Source organism: Panthera leo, chromosome B4 (genome assembly GCF_018350215.1).
Source record: "Panthera leo isolate Ple1 chromosome B4, P.leo_Ple1_pat1.1, whole genome shotgun sequence".
In the NCBI taxonomy this organism is placed as follows: domain Eukaryota; kingdom Metazoa; phylum Chordata; class Mammalia; order Carnivora; family Felidae; genus Panthera; species Panthera leo.
In genome coordinates, this window is record NC_056685.1 from 67,624,723 (window position 1) to 67,650,018 (window position 25,296).

A 25,296-nucleotide genomic window follows, 5' to 3' on the forward strand; every position below is an offset into this window, starting at 1 on the left:
ATAAGTTTTCTGCCTTTATACCATTACCTGGACTATGGGATTTGGAGAAATAGAAGGGCTGTTTCAGTTTCAGTTTTCCATCTTCTGTTTACTATGATAGTAGGAAGTTATGTGGGTGGAGATGTAAGATGCCAACAGGGATGCAAGGTGTGAAGAGATGTACCATTCCAGCTGAGGGGAGTGTACTGTTGACCACACATGTGGACAGGTTCCTTAGATTGCTGGTAACATAAATCCACTCCAGTCTACTCAATCAGAGAGAGAACTAAAGAGCTAGATGTTAAGCTAAGCCTCATGAGTGATGTCAGGAACTGTGGCTGCTGTTGTCTTCCTTTTGGGTCTTTTCTGGTCTGAAAGGTTCAGTCCATGAAGACACAGGGCACAACATTAAAAGCTTCTTCGATTGCCTGGGCTCACTTTGATTGCTCTCCTCAGAGATAACCTCTGAAATGGTTCGGTGTGCATTGTTTCTGCCCATTTTTAGATATTTACATATCTATATACATTTACATGTATTACATATATTTACATATCTATCTACATTTGCAATAATATAATTACTATAATCAACAATCATACTAAGTATGAAAAAAGCAGGGAATTAAATTTACATTGTGAAATGCAAAAGGAATTGATGGAATTAAGATGGTTTGGAGGCTTAATGTAAGATGAATTGGTCTTTATAAAAGATACAAGAGTAAAGATGTAAAGAATGATTAGAGTTAATGTTTTCATGAGAGGAAGAGAGCAGTCAAGGTGATTAATGGAAATGATTCCTTGTGATTTAGTATACTTTGAAAAATGTCATAAATCAGAATAGCCTGTAGAGAGATCTCCTTTAACAATTCAATTTAAACTGAACTTTATAATGTAATTGTCTATGATATATTTGAGTCATTTGTACTGAAACCTTAGTATGATTTTTGAGTATAGCAATATAATGGCTTGAATTCAATTCCAGAAATATTTGATGAAAACAAGTATGTGGAAGGAACTGTGTTAGGCACTGGGAAGACAAAAATGAACATGATTTGTGCCCTTCTGTCTTGGATCTTACAGTTGGGTGAGGGGAATAACAACAGCCATGCATAAACCACATGTTCTGCATTGGGACTTACGAACTATACTGGCTTCATGGACAATAGGCGTGTAGAGGAGGGGGTGGTTAATTTTATTCATGGTATATGTTGGTGAGAAGCAAGAGGTACCAGAACGACTTTACAGGTAACTGTGATTCTGGGTAGCCCATCTTTTCTAAAGTTATTGACTATAAGTGTGATATAGTAGAAGGAGTCAGCGATCAGGAGACCCCACCCTGTCAGTAAATACCGTGATGCCAAGAAAAGCACTCAGCTCCCAGGTCTTCCTTTCTTTTGCTTGCTACTTCCAGAAGCAGTGGTTGAGAAGCCTACCACTGCCTCCCCTATGTGTTCCGCCATTTCAACAGCTGAGCAATGACAAGGCATCTCACTAAACAGCGACTGTCATTTGGAGGCAGGGAGTTAAGGTCAGGGGGAAATAGAAGTGACAGTGTTTTAGTTTTAAAAACCTCCCCTGTTTTTAATTCCTAAAAGTTATTCCCCTAATACCTCACCACTTTTGAGGAAAAAAAAATACTCTAAAAGAGGAACATAAGTATTTGTTCCAGACAAATTCGTTCGCAGACACCTGAAACGAATCACCTTTAAAAGTAAGTCTATTCTTGGAAAGCAGAATTCCCAATTAGATAGAATTTGAGATTCAACTAAGGTTACAATGCAAAGACTATTGAAAGTATTTATTTATTTATTTGTTTTTATTTTTTTAATGTTTTAATGTTTTTATTTTTTTATTTTTGAGAAAGAGAGAGAGCAAGAGCAGGGGAGGGGCAGAGGGAGGGAGAGGGGGGCAGAGGATCCGAAGTAGGCTTTGCACTGACAGCAGAGAGCCCAGTGTGGGGCTGGAACCCATGAACCAGGAGATCATGACCTGAGCTGAAGTTGGACACTTAACCGACTAAGCCACCCAGGAGCCCTGGAAAGTATTTATTAAAGTGAATTTATGTTTGGATATATATAAAACTCCAGTAACATTCAGACTGAAGTTCAAATCTGTTGTTCAAATGCTTTATATTTGAACTCTTGAAAAAACAGTTTGGTTGGGTGTAAAATATTGGGGTTCATTTTCTTTAAAAACTTGTAGGCATTTCACTGTCTTTTAGTGCTGAATGTTTTAGGGGAAAAGTCTAAAACCAGCTTGATTTTTTTTTCTCACTTTAAAATGAGTGATATTTTCACCTGGATACCAAAGGATTCTTTTTCTTGAAATCCAGATATTTTATTACGTTGTATCTTAATTTTAGTCCTGGACTACGGTGTCTTCTTTTTAGCTATACATTCCATATTTTTATTTTTTCTGGGAAGTTTTCTTGAATTGCAGTTGACGTAGCTGGCAGCTAGGAAAGAGACTATTTTTGAACCAGGTGACTTGAGCTGGCTAGCTAGCTCATTGAGGAAACCATTTTAATTATTTATGTATTTTCTGAAAAACTTGGAAAATTGTGGGGCATAGGCAATAAGATGTTTCTGTTTAACATCTGTATGTGTCCTTCCACTGGCATTTCCAAAAATTTCATTCGGATAACATTGCTAAGTATAAACTAGTAAACTGATTTTAATTTCCATTTGAACAGCAATACCTTATATCACTATTTTCAAGACAGAACATTTGATAACTGAAAGAAAAGACTAGTGTAGGCTTGTAAATATAAATATATACATGTAACATACTTTTATAAGTTTATTTGGTGGGGGGGTGGGGAGAGGCAGAGAGAGAGAGGGAGAGAAAGAGAGAATCCCAAGCAGGCTCTGGGCTAACAGTGTGGGGCTTGGTCTCACGAACTGTGAGATCATGACCTGAGCTGAAATCAATAGTTGGAAGCCTAACTGACTGAGCCACCCAGGTGCCCCTGTATAAATATTTTCAAATTTACAAATCGGTCAGAAGTCAAATACCACTATTTTAAATTATCCAACAGTTTATCTGCGCTCCATCGTATGTAATAATGTGAAGCTGTCATTCTCTTTGCATGGACCAATCACAGGTTTCCTGATGTAAGGGAGTCGTTAGTCATCATCCAACTGTACCTGAAATAAATAGTTCAAGATTAGAGGAGTTTAAGGTAGCAGAACCAATAGTTGAGTAGAAACTTGTTAGAGGGATGGTATTAAGAACAAATATGTATGCTTTATAAATATCTTTTTGATTTAATTTTTAGCATAAAAAAATAAGCCTATGATGCATTTTGAGGTTAGGACTGGCTACCTGATTTGTGGGGCCCAGAACAAAATGAAAATGCAGGACTCCTTGCTTAAAAACTAAGACTTTCAAGACGGTGGTAGCAGAGCATTATACCGAGTGTGGGGCCCTTGGAAGCACAGAGAACTATGGCTGCGCAGGTGCGTACACAGGAGGCTGGCCCTGCCTAGGAAGTAGGAATGGTGGTACTATTCATCACACAGAAAGTTCAGACAGTCTACAATCTAACATTTTCCTTTTTCTGTTTTCCTGATAAGTTAATAAACTTTTAGCTTTGAACATCCGAGTTTAAGATACTAGCGTCAAGCATAGAGTAATGTGGGCTTAGAGCTTAAGAGACTTGAAACTTGTGCTCTGAGTTATCTGCTTAAAGGATTCCGAGTCTCAGTTTTTTTCATCAATGACATAGGGCTAATCATGGTGTTTCTACATTATAGGGTTATTATGAGGATTACATGGGTTAATATATAAGAAGTGCTTAAAAGGATCTCTGGCACATAGCGAGTGCTGCATAGATTTTGGCATTATTGTTGTGGTTGTCGCTATTGTTACGGTGACATGAACCATGTTAGTGTACGAAGTCCCATCTAAAATAGAAGGGTTTTAAGAAAAGAACTTTGGACAAAGTTTGACATTGAAAGAAGAGATTGTAAAGGAGATGGGCAAATGAATGGTTTTAAAGTTTGAGAATAATTAGGGGTGTACCATGTCATGGAAATCAAGGGAGGAAAAAGTAGCAGTTTGGTTGTTAAAGGACTTTTTTCTCTGAATGGTTTTAATTCAGAGTGGTAAGGACAGAAGTCTGATTATATGAAATTAAGGGGTAGGGAGAATGTGGAGATAGTGGGTGTAGATGTTTCTATTAATAAGTTTAGAAATGTAGGAGAAATGGTAGCTTGATGGAATGGAAGACCAATTAAGGGACATTCTGTCTCCTGTTAGAAGTTTTTCATCTATGAGGAGGGTGGTTATCCCAAGGCCTGAACCGTGGCCATCACTCAGGGTTTGTTGCACAGACAGTGAGTCATCTCATTTCATCCTCATAACAACCCTCGATTTTTAGGATCAGTTTAAGGTGAGGAGGCAGAGACACATGAGCCATCCCTCCAGCTTCACTTTGAACTACTTTGAATTTCTTTTCATTTCTTGAATAATACCTTCTGAGTAAATACCACTTCTGAGTAAATGTTATTTCATTAATTTTTAATGGAACTATTAAGTGAAAAGAGGCAGAATTTAAACCTAAATTTAACTGGCTCCAAATTGCTACCCAGAGAGTTGGTAAGATGGAAACAATGACAGGAAAGAGTATGAAGCGGGGCAAGCATATGAGTGTGTTGTTGAAATGATAGGTGAACTGATGTCCAAGCTGAGCAATTAGGGTGGAAGAGAAAGGCACAGGATGACAAAATGATGCTTCTCCTCATACCCTATAAAGAAAAAAGATGCTGAATAAGGACAATTGAGAAGCATTGGAGGACTAGATTGGAAAGGAATGAAAGTCTGTTCGTTGACAGTTGGAAATGAGAAAGATTGGAGGGTAGATGGTTTTGGTTGAAAAAGCTGTAACAGAGCTTGAGATCTGACTTGAAACTCTCAGCTCCGTGGTGTATACCCACAGTAGTGCCAATCACACATTTGGAGTAGAGATACCATGAAACCAGTGTCTGTGTAAACAAAAGTGCTGTGAAGGATAGCATTGTAATTTTTGAAAGGAAAGCTATTAGGTGGGCATTCATATCATGGAAAACATTATGGAAAAGCAGAGATGGCCCATCCCATATAAGAGTTAGCTATATGTCACGGGCTTTTAAGAGAGAAGGTGTAACTGTGATTGTCCATGGTTGGAAAGTGTATTGACTGTTTCTTCTTAGTTAATAAGTAGGATAGTTTGGAAAAAGAAGTGGCCTGTATTAGGATACCTGTAAATGATGTCAAATCATCTGGAAGAGTTGAGATTAAAAAGTTGGAAGAGGTAGTGATTAACCTCCTGTGCTTTCTTTTCTTTTTCTTCTTCCTCTTCTTCTTTTTTGTTTTTGTTTTTGTTTTTGTTTTTGGCTCCTGAGTTTTTAAGGGAGACACATTTATATTAAAGTCCTAGACCTGACACATACTAGCTTTGTGATTTGAGCTCTTCATGTTCCCATATCTTTGAAATTTGGTGAATGTATCACATGAGGCTGTTGAGGGGTAAAAATGAGACATGACATATAAAACACTTAAAGAGTAGATTCTCGATTAGTATTTTCTGTAGGTGAGTGTCAGTATTGCATTTTACTGGCTAAATACACAGTATACAGGCGAAGGGCTCCAAGATCCCTGATTTGGTCTCATCTCAGCAATGTACAATCTGTGTGACTTTAGGAATATGCAACCCCTCTAACCCCCAGTAAACTCATCTGCTATTGGGAGTGATATTAGTATGGACTTTAGGTTCGTGTGAAAAGAAAATGCATGTAAAGTACTTAGCATGCTGTGTGGCACAGAAGAGGTACTCAGTATTAAAATGGTAGCTCTTATCCTTAATCATAATTAAAAAGTAATTAGTAATGTAAGGCAAAATCAAAGGTAATAATCTTTATTTGGACTAGTTTGTATTTTGTCAGTCTGTATCTGGCTTTAACTGAAGTAAGTATTAATAATTCATTTTAAATAGCAAATATCAATTGTCCTTTTGATTTCAGTTCATTGGAAATCCTGGGATTCAGAAATGTGGATTGAAAGTAATTTCTTCCTTAGCACATTTTCCTGATGCATTACAAGTATTATCCCTGGAAGGTGCTATTGATTCGGTACTTCACACACTTCAGATGTATCCAGATGACCAAGGTTGGTACCATTTGAAGTCAGGATTTAGGATAGATTTTTTTAATGGCTTTATTTATTTATTTTTGAGAGAGAGAGACAGAGAGACAGACAGAGAGAGAGGGAGACACAGAATCCAAAGCAGGCTCCAGGCTTCAAGTTGTCAGCACAGAGCCCGATGCAGGGCTCGAACCCATGGACCACAAGGTCATGACCTGAGCCGAAGTTGGATGCTTAACTGACTGAGCCACCCAGGCACTCTTAGGATAGATTTTTTTTAATGTTTATTTATTTATTTTGGAACGGCAGGGAGGGGCGAGCGGGTGAGGGGCAGAGAGCATCCCAAGCAGGCTCCCTGCTGTCAGTGCAGAGTCAGTGCAGAGCCTTATGCAGGGTTCGATCTTGTGGGTGAGATCATGACCTGAGCCAAAATCAAGAGTTGGATGCTTAACTGACTGAGCCAGGCACCCCAGGATTTAGGATAGATTTTGTATAAGCCTTTAGCTATTGGCTGGGTGTCTTCAAATTTTTTCTTTAGTTTTGAGATTTAAAACCACTAATTTTATTATTTTTTTTCTTTTATTTTTCTAGAAATTCAATGTCTGGGTTTAGGTCTTATAGGATGCTTGATTACAAAGAAGAATTTATGCATAGGAACTGGGCATCTGCTGGCAAAAATTCTGGTTTCCAGTTTACAACGATTTAAGGATATGGCTGAAGTACAGATTAAAGTATGTGTATTATCTTGAAAGGAATTTGGGATCTTGTGAAGATTTCTCTTTCAGAGCAGCTGGTACAATTCCCACTTTGCATTAATGGAGATAGTCTAGTTAATTGAAACCTATTTATCATTTTGTAGTATTTTAATTATAGGTGAAGAGAATTGGATTGAATTGCAGAGATCCTGTGATTCATTATTAAATCTCTAAAATCAGCATATTTATTTGCCATTTGTCTTTTTCATGAAAGGGCAGAGAATGTGCTAGAGAAAGTCCAGTCAGCTGAGCTTTACTTGTTTAGATTTTAGGTAAATAGAAGTTATAATTTTTCAAGGTTTGTCATTCTCAATGTTTTATTATGGGATGCTTACCTCTAGTAGTTTTTCTCCTTGATATTTTTTTTTTCTTGCAGTAAAATATTTTAAGTATTTTTCATCAAACAACATGTCACATGTGACATATAATAAGTGTTCCTTATTAAGAATGAAAGATGTTGACTTAGGGGAGATTAAGAAAGAAATTGGCTCAGATTTTTTTCCTATCACATATTTATTTTTATTGAAATATAATTGACATACAATATCCTATTTTTTTGTTAATGTTTATTTATTTTTGAAAGGGAGAGATCATGACCTGAGCCGAAGTCAGGTGCTCAACTGACTGAGCCACCCAGGCGCCCTGACATACATTATCCTATTAATTTTGCATAGTGATTTGGTATTTTTATATATTACAAAATGATCTCCAATTTAAATCTAGCTACCATTTATCATCATATAAAGTTACTATAAAATTATTGACTATATTCACCATGCTATATGTTATATCCCCATGACTTATTTATTTTATTACTGGAAGTGTGTACCTCATAATCCCCTTGACCTATTTCACCTGCCCCCAACCTCTCCCCACTATGATACCGACAGTTTTTCCCTTTTATCTATGAGTCTGTTTCTGTTTTGCATTTTTTGTTCATTTGTTTTGGTTTTTAGATTCCACGTATAAGTGAAATCATATGGTATTTGTCTTTTTCTGTTTGACTTGTTCCACTTAGCATAATACCCTCTAGGTCCATCTATGTTGTTGTAAATGGCAAGATTTCATTCCTTTTATGTTTGAGTAGTGTTCAATTTTGTGTATATGTGTGTACCCCATCTTCTTTATCGATACATTTGTCCATCGATGGACACTTAGGTTCTCATATTGGCTATTATAACTAATGCAGAAATGAACATAGGGATGCATATATCTCTTTGAATTGATGTTTTTATTTTCTTCGGGTAAATACCCAAGAGTGGAATTGCTGGGTCATATGATATGGGTATCTTTAATATTTTGAGGAACCTCCCTACTGTTCTCTATAGTGGTCACCCTAATTTACATTCTCGTCAACAGTGTACAAGGGTTCACATTTCTCTGCATATTTAACAACATTTTATTTTTTGTCTGTTGATAATAGCCAATCTGATAGGTATGAGGTGATATCTCATTATAGTTTTCATTTGTGTTTCCCTGATAATTAGTGATGTTGAACAGATCAGCATCAACAGACATTGACCACATGTCTGTCTTCTTTGGAAAGATGTCTATTCAAGTCCTCTGCTCATGTTTTAATTGGGTTGTTTGTCTTTTTGGTTTTAAGTTGTATAAGTTCTTTATATATTTTGGACATTAACCCCATATTGGATGTATGATTTACGCATATCTTCTCCCATTCATTAGATTATATTTTCATTTTGTTGATGGCTTCCCTAGCTGTGCAGAAGCTGTTTGGTTTGATGCAGTCTCATTTGTTTATTATAGCTTTTGTTGCCCTTCCCTGAAGAGTATGGTCCAAAAAAGTATTGCTAAAGCTGATGTCAAAGAGTTTACTGCTTGTGTTTTATGGTTTCAGGTCTTGCATTGAAGTCTTTAATCTATTTTGAATTCATTTCGTATGTGGTGTAAGATAGTGATCCAGTTTCATTCTTTTGCATGTAAGCTGGTCCAGTTTTCCCAACACCATTTATTGAAGAGACTGTCTTTTCCCCATTGTGTGTTATTGGTTAATTAATTGATCATATATACATGGGTTTATTTCTGGGCTCTCTGTTGTATATTAATGATCTATGTGTCTGCTTTCATCCCAGTACCATACTGTTTTGATTACTGTAGCTTTGTAGTATAGTTTGAAGTCAGGGGGTGTGATACCTTCAACTTAATTTTTCTATCTCAAGACTGCTTTGGCTATTCAAGGTCTTCTGTGGTTCTATACAAATTTTAGAGTTCTTTGTTCTAGTTCTGTGAAAAATGCCATTGGTATTTTCATGGGGAATGCATTAAAGCTGTAGATTGCTTAGGCCAGTATGGATATTTTGACAATATCGATTATTCCATTCTATGAGTATGGGGTATCTTTCCATTTATTTGTGTTGTCCTCAATTTCTTTCATCAGCGTTTTATAGTTTTCAGTGCAAAGGTCTTTCATCTTTTTGGTTAAATTTATTTTTAAGTGTCTTATTCTTTTTGATATAAATATAAATAGGATTCATTTCTTAATTACTCTTTCTGATAACTCATAATTAGTGTCTAGACATATAATCAATTTGTGTATTTTAATTTGTGTCCTACAACTTTACTGAATTCATTTATTAGTTCTAATGGTTTTCTGGTGGTGTCTTTAGGGTTTTCTATGTATAATATCAAATGATCTGCAAGTAATGACAGCTTAAATTCTTCCTTTCTAACTTGGATGCCTTTTATTTCTTTTTCTTGTCTAATTGTGGTGACTAGGATTTTTAATACTATGTTGAACAAAAGTGGTGAAAGTGAGCATCCTTGTCCTGATCTTAGAGGAAAAGCTTTCAGCTTTTCACCATTGAGTATGATGTTAGCTGTGGGTTTGTCATATATAGCTTTTATTATGTTGAGGTAGGTTCCTTCCATATCCACTTTGCTTTGAGTTAAAAAAAAATTTTTTTTAATGTTAGCAAAACAAGTAGTCTCTTTAAGAGTTTCTGCTTTGGTTGTGTTTTTTTGTTTGTTCATTCATTTGTTTTGTTTTGGTAATGGAATTTGCAGCTTTCATAAACCACACTCAACAAATGTTTTCATAAATGACAGAATTGACCAGGAATAAAAAAAAAAAAAACCTAGGCTATAACCTTGTCGCAGACATTACTAGTAAATGAGATAATGTATGTAAAGTTTTTAATTATAAAGTGCTGAACATGCAGCATTCTTAGATTAAAAACAACAATGTGCTATATAAATCTGATTTTTATAATGTGCCTCAGGCAAGGATGACTAAAGCCAAGCCAGAAGTGATTAAAAGTAATCCTAGAAAAAGGAGATAAATCTGTACAGCTATAGAGCTCTCAGTTTACTCAGTATTAATACATAAAGGTGTAAACATTAGGATCTCTGTAGTAGAGGTTTTCAACTACTGACCAGTCAGCTAAATTTGGCTTGTCAACATATTTTATTTGGTCAGTTCATTGTTTATAAGTTTTTATTTTGAATTATGTGCCTTCTGCACATTTGTATTACTTGCTTTTCTGGTGCATTCATTTGAATTTGCAGGGACCTCTAGTATAGTGGTGGGTGGACCACATGTCCCTCAGACCTGCAAAAATTAAGACTACTTCTCTTATCAAATGTTAGTATTTGTCGAAATTCAGCATCTTAAAACCACAAAATAGTAACTGTTAGGCAATTTCATTAATATATTATATTGAAAGATAATAAAATTTTTTTAGGTTAAATTGATCTTTGATGAGTTTACCCAAGCTAAATAATAGTAAATTCCAAAGCTCATTCTTTCCTGAAACTCTCTCATGTGTGGAGAGCCCAGACAACTCTTAGGAATATGCTCGAGGTGGTTCTGAAAAGTAATGATGTGACTGACTAGTTCTTTATAAATAATTTGCTACAGAGGTGTAAACCTCAGACTGCCTTTAGAGCTTTTCTCAACTATATTCAACATGAATGAAATCTAGGAGCTCATATTCATCTTTTGCAGCTGAAATTTCACAAGAAGGCACCAAAATGTTAGCGAAATGCTAGGCTATCTAGAGAACCTAATCTGTAGTCTTGTAATAAGAAATACACTTTGCTGGCTGATTTGGGTATGTTGCTCTGCTTATTCAGCTCTTCTAATATTAATTAATATCTTGCTTTCATCCTGTGAGTATGGCTTATTTTTAATTCATTAAGTATTTTTTCTGCCTTGCTAGACAATGGCTTGTTAGCTTGCATTTTATTCTCTGTGTGCCTGCTGTATTTCTTAGTAATGAGAGAGGAAGGTTTGCTTATGGGAATGTTCCAAGATTTATAGCTTTTAAGTACAAACCCAATAAATACTATCTAGTTATCACATACAAATTATCTGTTTTATACTATTTATTTTTTATTCTTTTGGCCCAGAATTGCTTATGTTATTATTTTGGTCCCACTTTCAGGGATTTCAGACAATCTTAACAATACTGGAATTGTCAGTGTCTTTTTCCAACCTGCTGGTGCATCATTCCTTTGATTCGGTGATATTCCATCAGATGTCTTCCAGTATCATGGAACAAAAGGATCAACAGGTACAGTGTTTCTCACCTGTATGCTAACTGTTAATGGATTTAGCTCACTCTAATCCTCGTTTCCATTCTTTTTAGTTTCTAAACCTTTGTTGCAAGTGCTTTGCAAAATTAGCTATGGACGATGAGTTAAAAAGCGTGATGTTAGAGAAAGCATGTGATCAGAATAACAGTATCATGGTTGAATGCTTGCTTCTGTTGGGAGCAGACGCCAATCGAACAAAGGAGGCAACTTCTTTAATTTGTCAGGTAAATATTCAAGGCCTAACTTTGGTCTTTCTCTGTTATTTGACTCTACCATTGTACAGCTCTTGCTTACATCCTGTTATTCTTTACTGCAGAATTCACCAGTTTATTTCACAATTGCTTGTGATTTGTAGTAGGAATTTAGATTCACAGAATTTCAGAGGTAATAGGGTCCTTTAGGCATATCCGGTATAATCCTTCGTTTTTTGTTTTTTTTTTTTTTAATTTTTTTTTTTAACGTTTATTTATTTTTGAGACAGAGACAGAGCATGAACGGGGGAGGGTCAGAGAGAGAGAGAGGGAGACACAGAATCTGAAACAGGCTCCAGGCTCTGAGCCATCAGCCCAGAGCCCGATGCGGGGCTCAAACTCACGGGCCGCGAGATCATGACCTGAGCCGAAGTCGGTCGCTTAACCGACTGAGCCACCCAGGTGCCCCAATATAATCCTTCATTTTACTTGTTTACCTACCTTGTTATATTGTTAATAAATTTCCAAATGTGTCTCCTACAATGCATCTCTGTCCAAATTCTTTTCCAGGCACACTCCACACAACATACGGTTCGGTTTGGTAATCTTTCAACCGTTTTCTCTCTATTTTCAGTTTCTCTGATAGCAAATTCTCTCCTCAGTTGTACTGCATGTGGCCATGCAGGCGGTGTACTACACCCCCTTGGGGACACTGTTCACGTTGGCATCCCCTGCCATTGACCACCCCCTTGGTTGTGTAGCACTGTGGTCTTGCCTTCCTTCCCTCCCTTCACTCATGCACTGGGCAAGCACCTCTATCTAAATGTTCTACTTTACCTTCAAAATCCGACCCAAATGCCCTTTCCTCAATAAAGCCCTCCCTGCACCCCTGACCTCCATACAAAATAAAAGATTTACTTCTGTTGAGTCCATGACAATATATGTGATATACACAATATATCTTTTATATTTTGTTAGTTGTATGAAAGTGGAAATGTACAGTGTTCATCTTTATGCCATTTAGAATAACTAACTCATTGCTTTACATACAGTGTGAATTTAGTAAGTATTTATTAAAGTGCATTACATGTTATTTCAGGGTTGTCATTGCATAAATTTCAGTTTATAATAGCATTTGGGTAGCACCATGTATATTTTCTAGAAATTAATAATATTTCTAACAAAGCAATTATACAGTGATTTAATGTACATTATTAAATAACCAACAGAGTACTGTATTTTCCAGTAATTTACTTTAAAAGCCTTACTTTATTTAATTTCCCACTTGCCTATGGATTCAATTCAATTTGTCAACTGTAAATTAAGTTAGTACTAATTAGTACTCTACATAAAAAGAAACTGAACCTGTAACTTATTTTCATGCACAATTAATGTGTACATTAAGACCAAATAAATAATCAAATTGCTTACATTTAGTCAAATTTCATTTAAGAAAGCCACCTTAAAAATAATTGCTTCTCTATTATTAAAAGTAATTAAATTATTTCCCTCAATAATACATTTTTATTGTGTATCTTTTGTGTGATCTGCACATCTTTGCACTAATATTACTGGAATATGCCAAGGAACTGAAAAGAAATTTCCCCTTCAAATTTTTTTTAGGGAAACAGTGTACCCAAAGCACCCGAGTGTAATAATTTTAAATCTCTGACAGGAAATGCTTCCTGCTCTTCTCTCAATTTACCTAAATCTTTGTATAGGAGCTTTTTATTTTATTCTTCTTCTTGCATTCTTTTGGATTTAAGCACTTATTTATATATTTTTAAGCAAAATCAGATTTTTGCATCCATGGGTGTGTTAAATTTAAAGAATTTATCATACTTGTCAGAGATTATTTGCCTCTAAAGATATTGATTAAATTTTGTGGATAGATTGAACATACATTATTTTAGATACTAGTGTAAAATGAGGTAATCACTATTTATGTACCAATGCTGTTTAATTAAGGACTATTCAGAGCAAAGATGGAGTTAATCTTGTTAGGCTTTCTGAGGAGAATTTAATGATGTAATATACATGATTCATATAGAAGAATATGGAAGACTGATACTGGGCATGAAAATACATGGATAGAGATCCAAAGATGAAAACCATCAGATCATGGTGGGAAGAACAACTGTGATGAAGTCTGAATAAAAGTAATAATGAACTGTTGTGGTATTCATTACCACCTGGGCACTGCTCTGAGTCCTTTACACAGTTTAACCCTTGCAACAACCTTAGAAGTGGGTTCTAGTATTATTCCCATTTTACAGGGAAGGAATTGAGGCACAGAGAGGTTAAGTAACTTGCCTAAGGACACTCTCCTGGTAAGTGGTGGAAAGTCGGCTTCCCAAATGCATGCTTTAATCTCGTCTATACCATAGATTCTTGGTAGTGGTGGTGATAGGGAGGGGAGTAGGGAAAGTTGCTCACTGATTCTCAAAGGCTAGTCTAAAATATTTGGTTTTGATCATGGGCTGCATTATTGATATATTTGAAGATGAGAGAGAAGATTGCAAAAGATAGTAAATTATACAGTTTTAAAAAGTTTGTTTATTTTGGGAGAGAGACAGAGCATGAGCAGGGAGACAGAGGATCCCACGCAGGCTCCAAGCTGTCAGCACAGAGCCTGACATGGGGCTTAAACTCATGAACCACGAGATCATGACCTGAGCTGAAACCAAGAGTTGGACACTCAACCAACTTGTCTTTTGTCTGATACACTTTCTTATACATCTCTGGCTTCATCCCCATGTACCTAAAGTCAGCTGGGATCTTTTGGGCCCTCAAGGAAAATACTCTTTAAAAGCGTATTGAGCAATTTCTAGGTGGAGGGCACAGTGCTAGATAAGTAGTAAAGAATATACAAGGGTTTTCCTGTTTCTGGATGGTTTCTTTCTAAGTGTGTATTGGGAAAGGAGAGAGGATAAAATGTAAATCATTTTAATATGAGGTAGGCAGTAAGTGCCAATTTAGACATAAAAAATTTGCTAGGCCACAGAGAGGGCATTTGTGATTGAGTTTTTTGGCCCCTCTGTCCCTCCGTCTTCCTTCCTCCCACTCCTTTTAAATTTCCTGTGGGCTTTTAAATAGGATATTAGTGATTTGTTAGTTAAATGAAATATATTTCCTAGGCATTGTACTAGGCTATGGAGGTACAAATTGAATTGCAATAGCATCCAAACCTTTCATTCTAGTTTTAAAACTGATAGGCGTTTTTGGTTTAGTGTGCTACGTGCTTTGTGTAAGCAAATGGGACAGGAGTCTGGAGGAGGAAGAGTGTGTGTGGCTTGGGAGCTTAGTAGCAAGGACTTACCGTACAAGAGATTATGAAGCTGTTCCTTCAAGAATGAACATCTTTTGGGGTGCCTGAGTGGCTCAGTGAGTTGAGCGTCCACGTCTTGGTTTTGGCTCAGGTAATGATCCCTGGGTCATGGGATTGAGCCCTGCATTGGGCTCTGCACTGAGCCTGGAGCCTGCTTGAGATTCTTTCTCTCCCATTCACACTGTCTCTCTCTCTCTCTCTCTCTCTCTCTCTCTCTCTCTCTCTCTCAAAAAAAAAAAAAAAAAAAGGAATGAACATCTTTTTGCTGGATGCAGAGTAGAATTAGATATTTAGGGCAGTAGAAATAGTATAAATGAAGGTAATGAAGTTTTAGGAAAACTTCATGTTGTGTTTGGGGGAATGTCTTAGAGCAGAGGGGTTTAGAAGATTTCCGGGCAGTGACCTGCTCATATCTAAAGTAGAAAGGTATGATAGTGGCTCTGGGGAGATTGGGTTGAAGGTAGGTAACCTGGAGACTGGTGGGCATTGAGTTGGTGCCATGAAACCACAGAATGATCCCCTCAAATCTCTTGAACATACATTAATTCTAGAGAATTCAGGAATTTCCCCCAGTCTCCTTCCCCTCACCTGGTACCTTAAATCATAGGGTCTTGTCTTGAAAAGAAAGAAAAGAAAGGAGAAAAGAAAAAAAGAAGAGAAAAGAAAAAAGAAAAGAAAAAAAATTCTTAATTGTGGGCAGTGAAAGGAGCATAGGCTTGACTTGAAATCCAAGTCTCTTGTTGACTACCTCTAATAGGTTTGGAAAAATCACATACTTTTTCTAAATATTTATCTGTAAAATGGGGATAATAATTTTTATGACATAGACTTTTTTTTTAATGTTTATTTTGAGAGAGAGACAGAGCAGAGAGAGAGGGAGACACAGAATCTGAAACAGGATCCAGGCTGAGCTGTGAGCACAGAGTCCAAAATGGGGCTCAAACCCATGAACCATGAGATCATGACCTGAGCTGAAATCAGATGCTAAACTGACTGAGCCCCCCGGCGCCCCTGACAAAGGGTTTTTAATAAGGATTAGAAATCAAGTGTATACAGAATTTAGCACAGCTCCTGACATACAATATTTCTATTAGTTATTACTTTGATCTTCTTGTTAGCAGACCATCATTCCTTCACCTTTTAGAAGCTGCTTCTGTGTAGGCCAGTATGCTGTAGGTTGCTAAGCCTTCCCTCTGCTTACTGTGGTCACTGTAGTTTTTGTAGCACCCAGCATGCGAACCTACCTTGAGCACATGCTCTGAAAATAGTATTCAGGGGAAGGTAGAAAACAGGTAAGAAATTTCTTTGTGGAAATTCAGGGTCTTGTGCTGGAAAGCCAGAAGCCTTTGTATGTGGCATTTACAAGTTTTATGATGTTCATATTCTCGTTTAGATATTCTATATCATGAATGAAGGCAGGGCGGTAGCCTTTACTGTGTGTGGTACTAGTTTCCCAGATGTCTTACAAGGAGCAGACGGAATCCCAGAAGGTGTAAGCAATGTGTATCATTGGTGAAGCCTCAGCTTTCTTAATTCAGGTGTTAAGAGCTTTTTCTCCATATGATGGTGCCTTTTTCATAGTACCTGACTCATGTGGCAGATTATTTGGCTTCTGCTACTCTGATATTTGTGGTGCTAACTTTATTGTATTTTCCTAGTCTATTTCAAGGATGAGTTTTGCCTTATTTTATTTTATTTCTATCTAAATGAAGGTGTAGAGAAAAATCACACCAAATTCAATTTACATGTCTACCAAAAGGAAGACATACAGGCTTTTAATATGGTCACCTTCTTTTTTCCTTTAATAGGTATGTGAGAAAGCAAGCAGTCCCAAATTGGTGGAACTGTTACTGAATGGTGGTTCCCGTGAACAGGATGTCCGGAAAGCTCTGACAATAAGCATTGGAAAAGGTGACAGCCAGATCATCAGCTTACTCTTACGGAGACTCGCCCTGGATCTGGCCAATAATAGCATTTGCCTTGGAGGATTTTGTATAGGAAAAATCGAACCTTCATGGCTTGGTCCTTTGTTTCCAGATAGGACATCTAATTTAAGAAAAGAAACAAGTGAGTATTAGCAGGACGATTTTGTCCAAGTCTGGTTTTTATTAGTATTTAAAAAAAATTTTTTTTAATGTTTATTTATTTTTGAGACAGAAAGAGAGAGCATGAACAGGGAAGGGTCAGAGAGAGAGGGAGACACAGAATCTGAAACAGGCTCCAGTGTCTGAGCTGTCAGCACAGAGCCCGATGCGGGACTCGAACTCATGGAGGGTGAGATGACCTGAGCCGAAGTTGGACGCTCAACTGACTGAGCCACCCAGGCGCCCCTATTAGTATTTTTTTTTAAGTCACTAATATTTTCATTAGGTTTATTTCAATTTGGTACAACTTAAGCCAAAAATATTGTGAAGGTTTGGGTATCTTTTTGTTGTTGTTGTTGTTGTTGATATCTTTTTTTTTTTTTTTTTGGTTATGAAATGCTTGAAAGTGATATTGTATTTAATTCTTTGTTTCCTAGCAAATGTTTTATAAAGATAGAGTGGGACAGTGGGATGTTTCTGCCCAGTTGCTTTTTAAAGAAACATATATTTTTTTTATTATAAAACTAATCCATGCTCATTTTAAGAATAGGAAAACACATAAAAACTATAAGAAAGAAAATGACTATTTTGTCCCTTATCAATGTAGATTTTCTTACCAGATTTTTATATGCTTACATATACATATGCATTAAAATGTATATGCAGAAACTTATACACATATATACTTTGAAAAAAATTTTTTTTACATTTATTTATTTTTGAGAGACAGAGAGAGACAGAGTACAAGTGGGGGAGGGGCAGAGAGAGAAGGAGACACAGAATCCGAAGCAGGCTGCAGGCTCTGAGCTGTCAGCACAGAGCTTGACGTGGGGCTCGAACTCATCAACCATGAGATCATGACCTGGGCTGAAGTCCGACGTTTAACTGACTGAGCCACCCAGGTGCCCCACTCATATATACTTTGCATCTTCATATTAACATATTTAGTTTTCAGTTTTTCAATATTTCAGCTAAAAAGGTATTTTCTTGAAATTTTTGAGTTAATATATGTTTTGTACATATTAAATATATTAATGACAAGTTAGCATCATCCTCTGTTAAGATTTCTGTCATTTCAGATGTCAGTCACTCACACTTAATGTGTTCTTAAAGTTTGAGCTCCCTATTTCCCTCTGTTAACTTAACTTCCATGCCTGCTTCCTTCCCTACAGTGATCTTCACCTTAAGTACTCTCTTGTTAACAACATGTTAGCTTTCCTGTCATTTTTCTGGTGCATTTACCTGGCAATATCCTATTCCTGTTCAGTCCAGTGGTCTGCTTTTTCCCTTCCCTTCACCAAGGTTGCTGAAAATGCTGCTGGAAGAAAGTATCCATCCATGCTTATTAGTGCCTCTACAAATTCCAGGTTTCCAACATTCTGGTGGGCCCTAGAAGATCCAGTCAGGCTAATTTCCCTAAGTTTCTCTCCTTTTTTTTTTTTTTTTTTTTTTAAAGTAGGCTTCATGTCCAGTGTAGAGCCCAACACAAGGCTTGAACTCATGACCTTGAGATCAAGACCTGAGCTGATATCAAGGGTCAGATGCTTAACTGACTGAGCCACCCAGGCTCTCCTTCCCTCGGTTTCTAAAATGTGTCATAAAATGTGTCTAAATGTGTCATGTGTCTTCCAGTGTTAATCTAGCTACCTTCCTGCCTTACCTTCTGTCCACTTGTCTGTCTCTTCATTTCTATTTTTTTTTTTTTTTTTGCTTCAGCCCCAAATCACTTTTTAGAAGAAAACATTCCTGCTCATATGAAATCTGTGTGGAAGATCATCCTCCATATTCCTGTAGCACCTCGTTTCTTACCTGTAGTAGCATTTATTACATTATATAATTGTATTTTTTCTTTTTATGATCTTTTGGTAGATTATATGCATCATGAAGTCAATGTCATTTTTTTCCAGTGTTGTAACTTTAGCATCTAAATAGTACTTTGCACATAGTAGGGCTAATTAAATATTCATAATATTGGCAAAAATAAGAAATTGGCAATTGTGTGGATAAACATAAGTGGAAATAGGCATTTCACACATTATTGATATGAATTCAAATTATCCTCTTTTGAGGACAATCTGGCAATATCCATTAATATTTTAAATGCGCATCCATGCTTTTTTGACAAGCTACATACTGATAGGAATCCATGATGCAGGGGTGCAAAGGTGCACAATAAAATATTGTTTATAATAGCCAGAGATTAGGGGAAAAATTCTAAGTATCCTTCAAAAGGAACTATTTGAATCAATCATGGTACATTCATGCAGTGGAATGCTTTGCAATCATTGGAGGAAAAAAAAAAAAAACATCTAACAAATCCAAATGGTCAGATAGAGAGTGCATTATTAAGTAAAAAAAAATAAAAATAAAAAAGCACAGAGCAGTGTTTTTAGTATACTGATGTTGGTGAGATACGGTAGTCATAAATGTTTGAATATGAAAAGACTCTGTCACAAGAAAAACCCAGAAATGCATTACTTGGTTTCCTCTGGGGACTTTGGAAACTAATGAAATATGATTAGATCCCATGTTCTATCACTTCAGTCTCCTGCCAGCAACCTGTTTACTTAAATCTCTGATTTCTGATGGACACTGGAGAGGGAAAAAGGGAAATTTCCTATCCACTGTATTCTCTTTGTTCTACATGAAGTTTTTTACCTTTGATAAGTCTCACCTAATTAAAAAAATACAATCATGTAATTTGATGGATTGGAGGGTATGACCATAATTATATTAGCGGTTCGTCTGAGTAAAGAACATTTTGAATTTATAGCTTCAAAACATTTTTCAGGTACTACTTGACTGAGTCTCATACACGTCAGTCATGTGAGCTATGGAAGTAATATTTGAAGAGATTTTCCAGGCTGTACATAACACAATGAGAGTTCTGCCAACTAATTTCTTCATAACAAAGCATAATATAAGATGTAATAAAATAGGATGTTAACTTTTGAATTTCACCAAATTTCCCAGTAGAATGAATCACTTAGCAAATAGTTTGTAAAAAAGTAAAAAGTTTATAAAAAAGTAAAAGTAAAAAGTTTATAAAAAAGTAAAAAGATTATAAAAAAGTAAAAAAGTTTATAAAAAAGTATATCATTTATTGAGCATCTTCTGTGTTCTAAGCATTGTGCTAAATAAACATTTTATTTGCACCATTTCCTTTAATCTTTTCCATAATCCTGTGTTGTCATCTCCATTTCCCAAGTGAGGAAACTAACACTCAGCTTATGTAACTTGCAAGTGCTGTTACTGTTATTTGAGCACAGGTCTGTCTGGCTTCAAAGCCCGGGCTCTTTTCCGGGTCAAGTTCGTGTCATAAATATTCAGTTTTGTCACTTCCACCAAAGCTTTGAGTAAATTTTTATGATTTCTAAAAAATTTAAATTCACTGCCTGCTTTTTATGCAATATCATGGTTACAAAGTGACTTTGGAAAGAAGAATAAAAATTTCTCTTGAAAGAACTTTGGTATGATTTGTGTTTATGTTTGTTGATTTGTAACTTGCTGGTGTATCTTTTTATTGTAGATGTAGGATCCACCCTAGCAAGAATGGTGCTCAGATATCAGATGAAAAGTGTTGTGGAAGAAGGAGCAGCCTCAGGCAGCGATGGGAATTTTCCTGAAGAAGTTCTTGATAAATTTGATGAATGGACCTTCATTCCAGACTCTTGTGTGGACAGTGTGTTTGGTCAAAGCGACGACCTGGATAGTGAAGGTATGTATCCCAAAGATATATTCCCTTTGTGTTTTAAAACATTTACGCACTGGTGTTGAACGATAGAAACTGAGACAAAAATCTGGTTTAATTCATTTGTAAAACTTGAGGAAACATGTGTTCATCATTGGAAATAGTTAATGCTCACTAATTCCAGTTAAGGCAATGACTGTCAAGAAAATGTATCTGCACTTCCAAAGTATTAGAATATTAACCATGATCAGTTAATTGTGACTAATGTAGTGAAAACACTGAATCAGACTAGAATTGGATTCCATGTTCCATCATTGACAAGATCCTTTTGTGGGTTTGTATGCTCCTCACCCTTATTGAAGATAGTGTTGCAAATCTTCTAGCATTAGAAAAAATGTATGTAAAATGTCTGGGAGAGTGCTTGCCAAGTAGGAAATGCTTCATTAAAAAATTTTTACCTTTAGAGGAAATAAAGTAATTTTAATATTTTAATAATTCCCCTGAAATAACTTAAAATAATTGACATGGCAATATATTTAATGACAGTAACTAGGGTGGACATATTTAACATTATGCAATTTGGTAAAAATGGGGTGTAGTGCTTTTTTATTAACAGTATGATTGAAAACTTTGGGTGACCCATAAAGGTATTTGAGAGGGCAAACAGTAAGAGTTCTCCCCAAATCTCAAAATCTCTGGCCCACGTATTTTCTTTTTTGGCCCAAGTATTTTTTAAAACCAATTTTATTTATATATAATTAATATGAAATAAAATGCACCCATTTTAAGTGTGTGTTTTCATGGGTTTTGAAAAATTTGTACATCTGTGCAATCATCACCACTATTAAATTATGCAACATTTCTATCATCTATAAAAGTTCCTTTTATGCCTTTTCACAAATCCCCCAATCCTTGGTCCCTGCAACTACTGATCTTTTTGTCACTATAGATTAAATTAGTATTTTCTTAAGTTTTATATGAATAGGATGATACAGTATGTTCTCTTTTATGTCTGGTTGTTTTCCAAAGTAGTTACACCATGTACACTTCCTTCAGCAATATGAATTCTCTAGTTGCTGTACATCTTTGTCACACTATACTGCTTGATATCATCAGGCACTTTAATTTTAGCTGTTCTAGTGAAGGTGTAGTCCTAACTCATTTGGGCTTAATTTTCATTTCCTGATGACTATAGATATTGAGAATATTTTCATGTTTTTATTGACAATTCACATTTGTTTTTGCAAAGTATCTTTTCAGAACTTTTGCTGACTTTTAGTTGGGTTGTTGTCTTACTATTGTATTATAAGAGTTCTTTGTGTCATAAAGAGTTCTTCATATTTTAGGTAGAATTCCTTTGACAATATATAAATTGCAAATATTTTCTCCCTGTCATAGTTTGTCTTTCATTTTATTAATGTTATTTTTTAAAGAGCATAGATTTTAAATTTAGATAAAGTACAGGTTTTGAGTTATTTCTTTTATGGTTTGTGTTTTTTATTCCTTTTAAGAAATATTTCTTAAATATTCTTTCTTAAAAATAGTCAAATTTGTGACTATTTTTCCCGTGTTTCCTCATAGAAGTGTTAAAACTTTAGCTTTTACATTTAGTCTATAGTCCATTTTAAGTAATTTTCATGTATGTCACTGAAGGATTGACGGTACTTTTTTTTACATATGGATATCCAGTTTTTAAACATCATTTTGTGAAAATACTATATTTCTTCATTGAATTAATGGCATGTTTGTCCAACTTAATTGACCATGTAAGCATAGTTCTATTTCTGCATTCTTTATTCTGTGGATTAATTTATGTCTTCATCCTTAGGCTGATGCCATACTGCCTTGATTACTTTAGCTTAATGGTAGGTCTTGAAATCAGATAGTGTAAATCCTCTGGTGTTTTTTGTTTGTTTGTTTTTTCCAAAATTGCTCTCACTATTCTAGGTTTGTTGCATATCCATATACATTTTGAGTCAACAAATTAATTTTGTGCTGGAGTTTTTATTAGAATTAAATACATACATTTAATGTAGAATTACCCTATTAATTATATACTATTAATATTACATAATATAGAATTAACATATGAATAATTTCTTCAGATAAATCTATAATAAATCTAGGAGAATTGATATCTTAATAATATGAGTCTTTTGACATATAAATGTATATATTTTCATTTATTATTTTAAGTTTCTCTAACCAATTTTTTTTATTGTATATTTTCTGATGGTATTGTAAATAGTATTGTATTTGAATTCCAATTTCCAATAGTTCACTGATGGCATAGAGAAATACAGTTGATTTCTTTGTATATTAATATTGTATTTTGTGGACTTACTTGTTTAACGTGTGTTTCTAACAGCTTGTTGTTGACTCCACAGTTTTCTATGTTCACAATAAGGCCAGTTGCTAATAAAGGCAGATCTCTTCCTTTCTAATCTATATGTCTTTTTTGTTTTTCTTGTCTTATTGCATTGACTAGGACTTCTAGTACTATGTTGAATAGAAGTGTTCAGAGTAGGCATTGTTTCCTGGTTTCCAAATTTAGGGGGAAAGCATTCAGTCTCTCATCATTAAGTATGATATTATCTATAGTTTTTTTTCATAGATAGCCTTCATCAAGTAGAGGAATTTCCTTTCAACTAATTGTTTGCTGAGCCTTTTTATTACTAATGGGTTTTGGAAAATGCTTTTTTGCATCTGTTGAAATGGGCATATTTTCCCCCTTTATTCTATTAATATGGCTAGTTATATTGATTGACTTTCTAATGTTAAACTAAACTTGCATTTGTGGGGTAAATCTCACCTGGTATGATACATTATCCTTTTTTATATATTATTGGATTTGATTGTCTAAAATTTTGTTAAAGCATTTTGCATCTGTGAGGAGTATTGGTCTGTAGTTTTATGTTTTCTTGTAATTATGAGAGTAATGCTAGCCTCTTTTAAATGAGTTGGGAAGTGTTTCCAACTCCACCATTGTCTTTAAAATTTTTATAAGAGAGGTATTATTTCCTTCTTAAATGTTTGATAGGCTTCACCCGTAAAGCTATGTAGGTTTGGAAATTTATTTTGGGGGGGGGGGCTATTTTTATCATAAATTTAATAAGTTTAATAGCTTTATGGTTATTTTGATTTTCTATTACTTCTTGCTTCAGTTTTTATAATTTGCAACTTTCAAGTAATTTGTCCATTTTACGTAAGTTGCCAAACTTGTATTTAATGTCATTCATAATAATTCTCCTATTGTCCTGTTAACCTTTGTAAGAGATACCTGATCTTTCATTCTTTTTTTCAAGAACATTTATACATATTTTTTATTAGATTAGCTTTAAAAGGAATTTGAGAGCTCTTTCATAATGAAACACTGCTTTTCAAATTGCATGACTTTATTGTCTATCTGTATATGAGTCCTGATAAAGGTCTGGGTTTTACAACTGGTTACTGTGTTGAGTTAGAAGCTTCCTCTTCAATCAGGATTAAACATATATAGGCCACAGGTAGTTTTAAATTTGTTTTAAAAGAGTCCTGCTTGGTGACAAGCTAATGGTCCCACTTAAATGAGCAGATTTTAAATGGATATTAAAAAAAAAAAAAAAGGCTATTCTGGATTTCTTGATCCATTTACAGTGATCTCCAAGAAATTAAATAAAAATTTCCGAAAAATACACAATATAGATCTGCCTAGAAAGCACAATATACAGATAGTATAATGTGACACTTTGTACAACTCAGAGTTAGATATTTGAATGACACAGGGGCTCCCAGATAAAAAGGCTGTTGCAGTACACCTTTGCAATCACACAGACCAGCCCCCGCCCCCAATCAACAGAACACAATTTCTACTAGACCTCAAAATGCTTTAAATCTTGACATTGGTAATTTGTGTCTTTCCCTTTGTATGTTCATTGGCTCAAGTTTATTAATTTGATTGATGTTTTCAAAGAATCCGCATTTTGTTTCATTGATTCTTCTCTGTCATTTGTCCATTTTCTTTTTTACTGATTTCTGCTTTAATCTTTGTTTCCTTTATTTTACTTATTTTCATTTGATTTGGCTCTTCTTTTTATAGATTCTTAATGTGGATGCTTAGAACACTGATATTTAGACCTTTTTGTTATTTTCTAGTATAAACATTTAAGACCAATACAAATTCTTTTGGGGACCATGTTAGCTGCATCCGACAATTTTTGTATGCTCTGTTTATATTCAGTGTTGAAAACTTTCTTATTTCCTTTGTTATTTTTTTGGAGTCATGGATTATTTAGGAGAGTGTTGTTTGTTTTCCATATATTTGGAAACTTTTCCAATATCCCCTTGTTATTGATATCATATATAACTTTGTTGTGGTCAGAGAATCTAATGATTTATAGTCTTTTTAATTTATTGAGACTTGATTTTTGGACTACCGTCTGGTCTGTGTTGGTGAATGTTCTATGTGTCACTTAAAAGAATGTGTATTCCGCTATTGTGGGGTCAATTAGGTCAAATTGGTAGTATTTTTTAGGTCTTCTATATATTTACTTATTTTTCTCTCTATTATATTTGATGAATAAATGTTGAAATTATAACCATGGATTTGTTA

At 35.2% G+C, this 25,296-nt stretch overlaps 1 protein-coding gene across 1 annotated transcript in view; it reads left to right on the plus strand.

Moving 5' to 3' along the window:
- Positions 1 to 25,296, plus strand: part of LRRK2 (leucine rich repeat kinase 2) — a 135,809-nt gene that overhangs the window by 34,597 nt on the left and 75,916 nt on the right. Inside the window, exons 15-20 of the mRNA XM_042946262.1 lie at positions 5,982 to 6,126; positions 6,694 to 6,833; positions 11,261 to 11,389; positions 11,465 to 11,635; positions 16,739 to 16,997; positions 20,544 to 20,732. Coding sequence (XP_042802196.1) covers positions 5,982 to 6,126; positions 6,694 to 6,833; positions 11,261 to 11,389; positions 11,465 to 11,635; positions 16,739 to 16,997; positions 20,544 to 20,732 — 1,033 coding nt within the window. The remainder of the gene's footprint in view (positions 1 to 5,981; positions 6,127 to 6,693; positions 6,834 to 11,260; positions 11,390 to 11,464; positions 11,636 to 16,738; positions 16,998 to 20,543; positions 20,733 to 25,296) is intronic.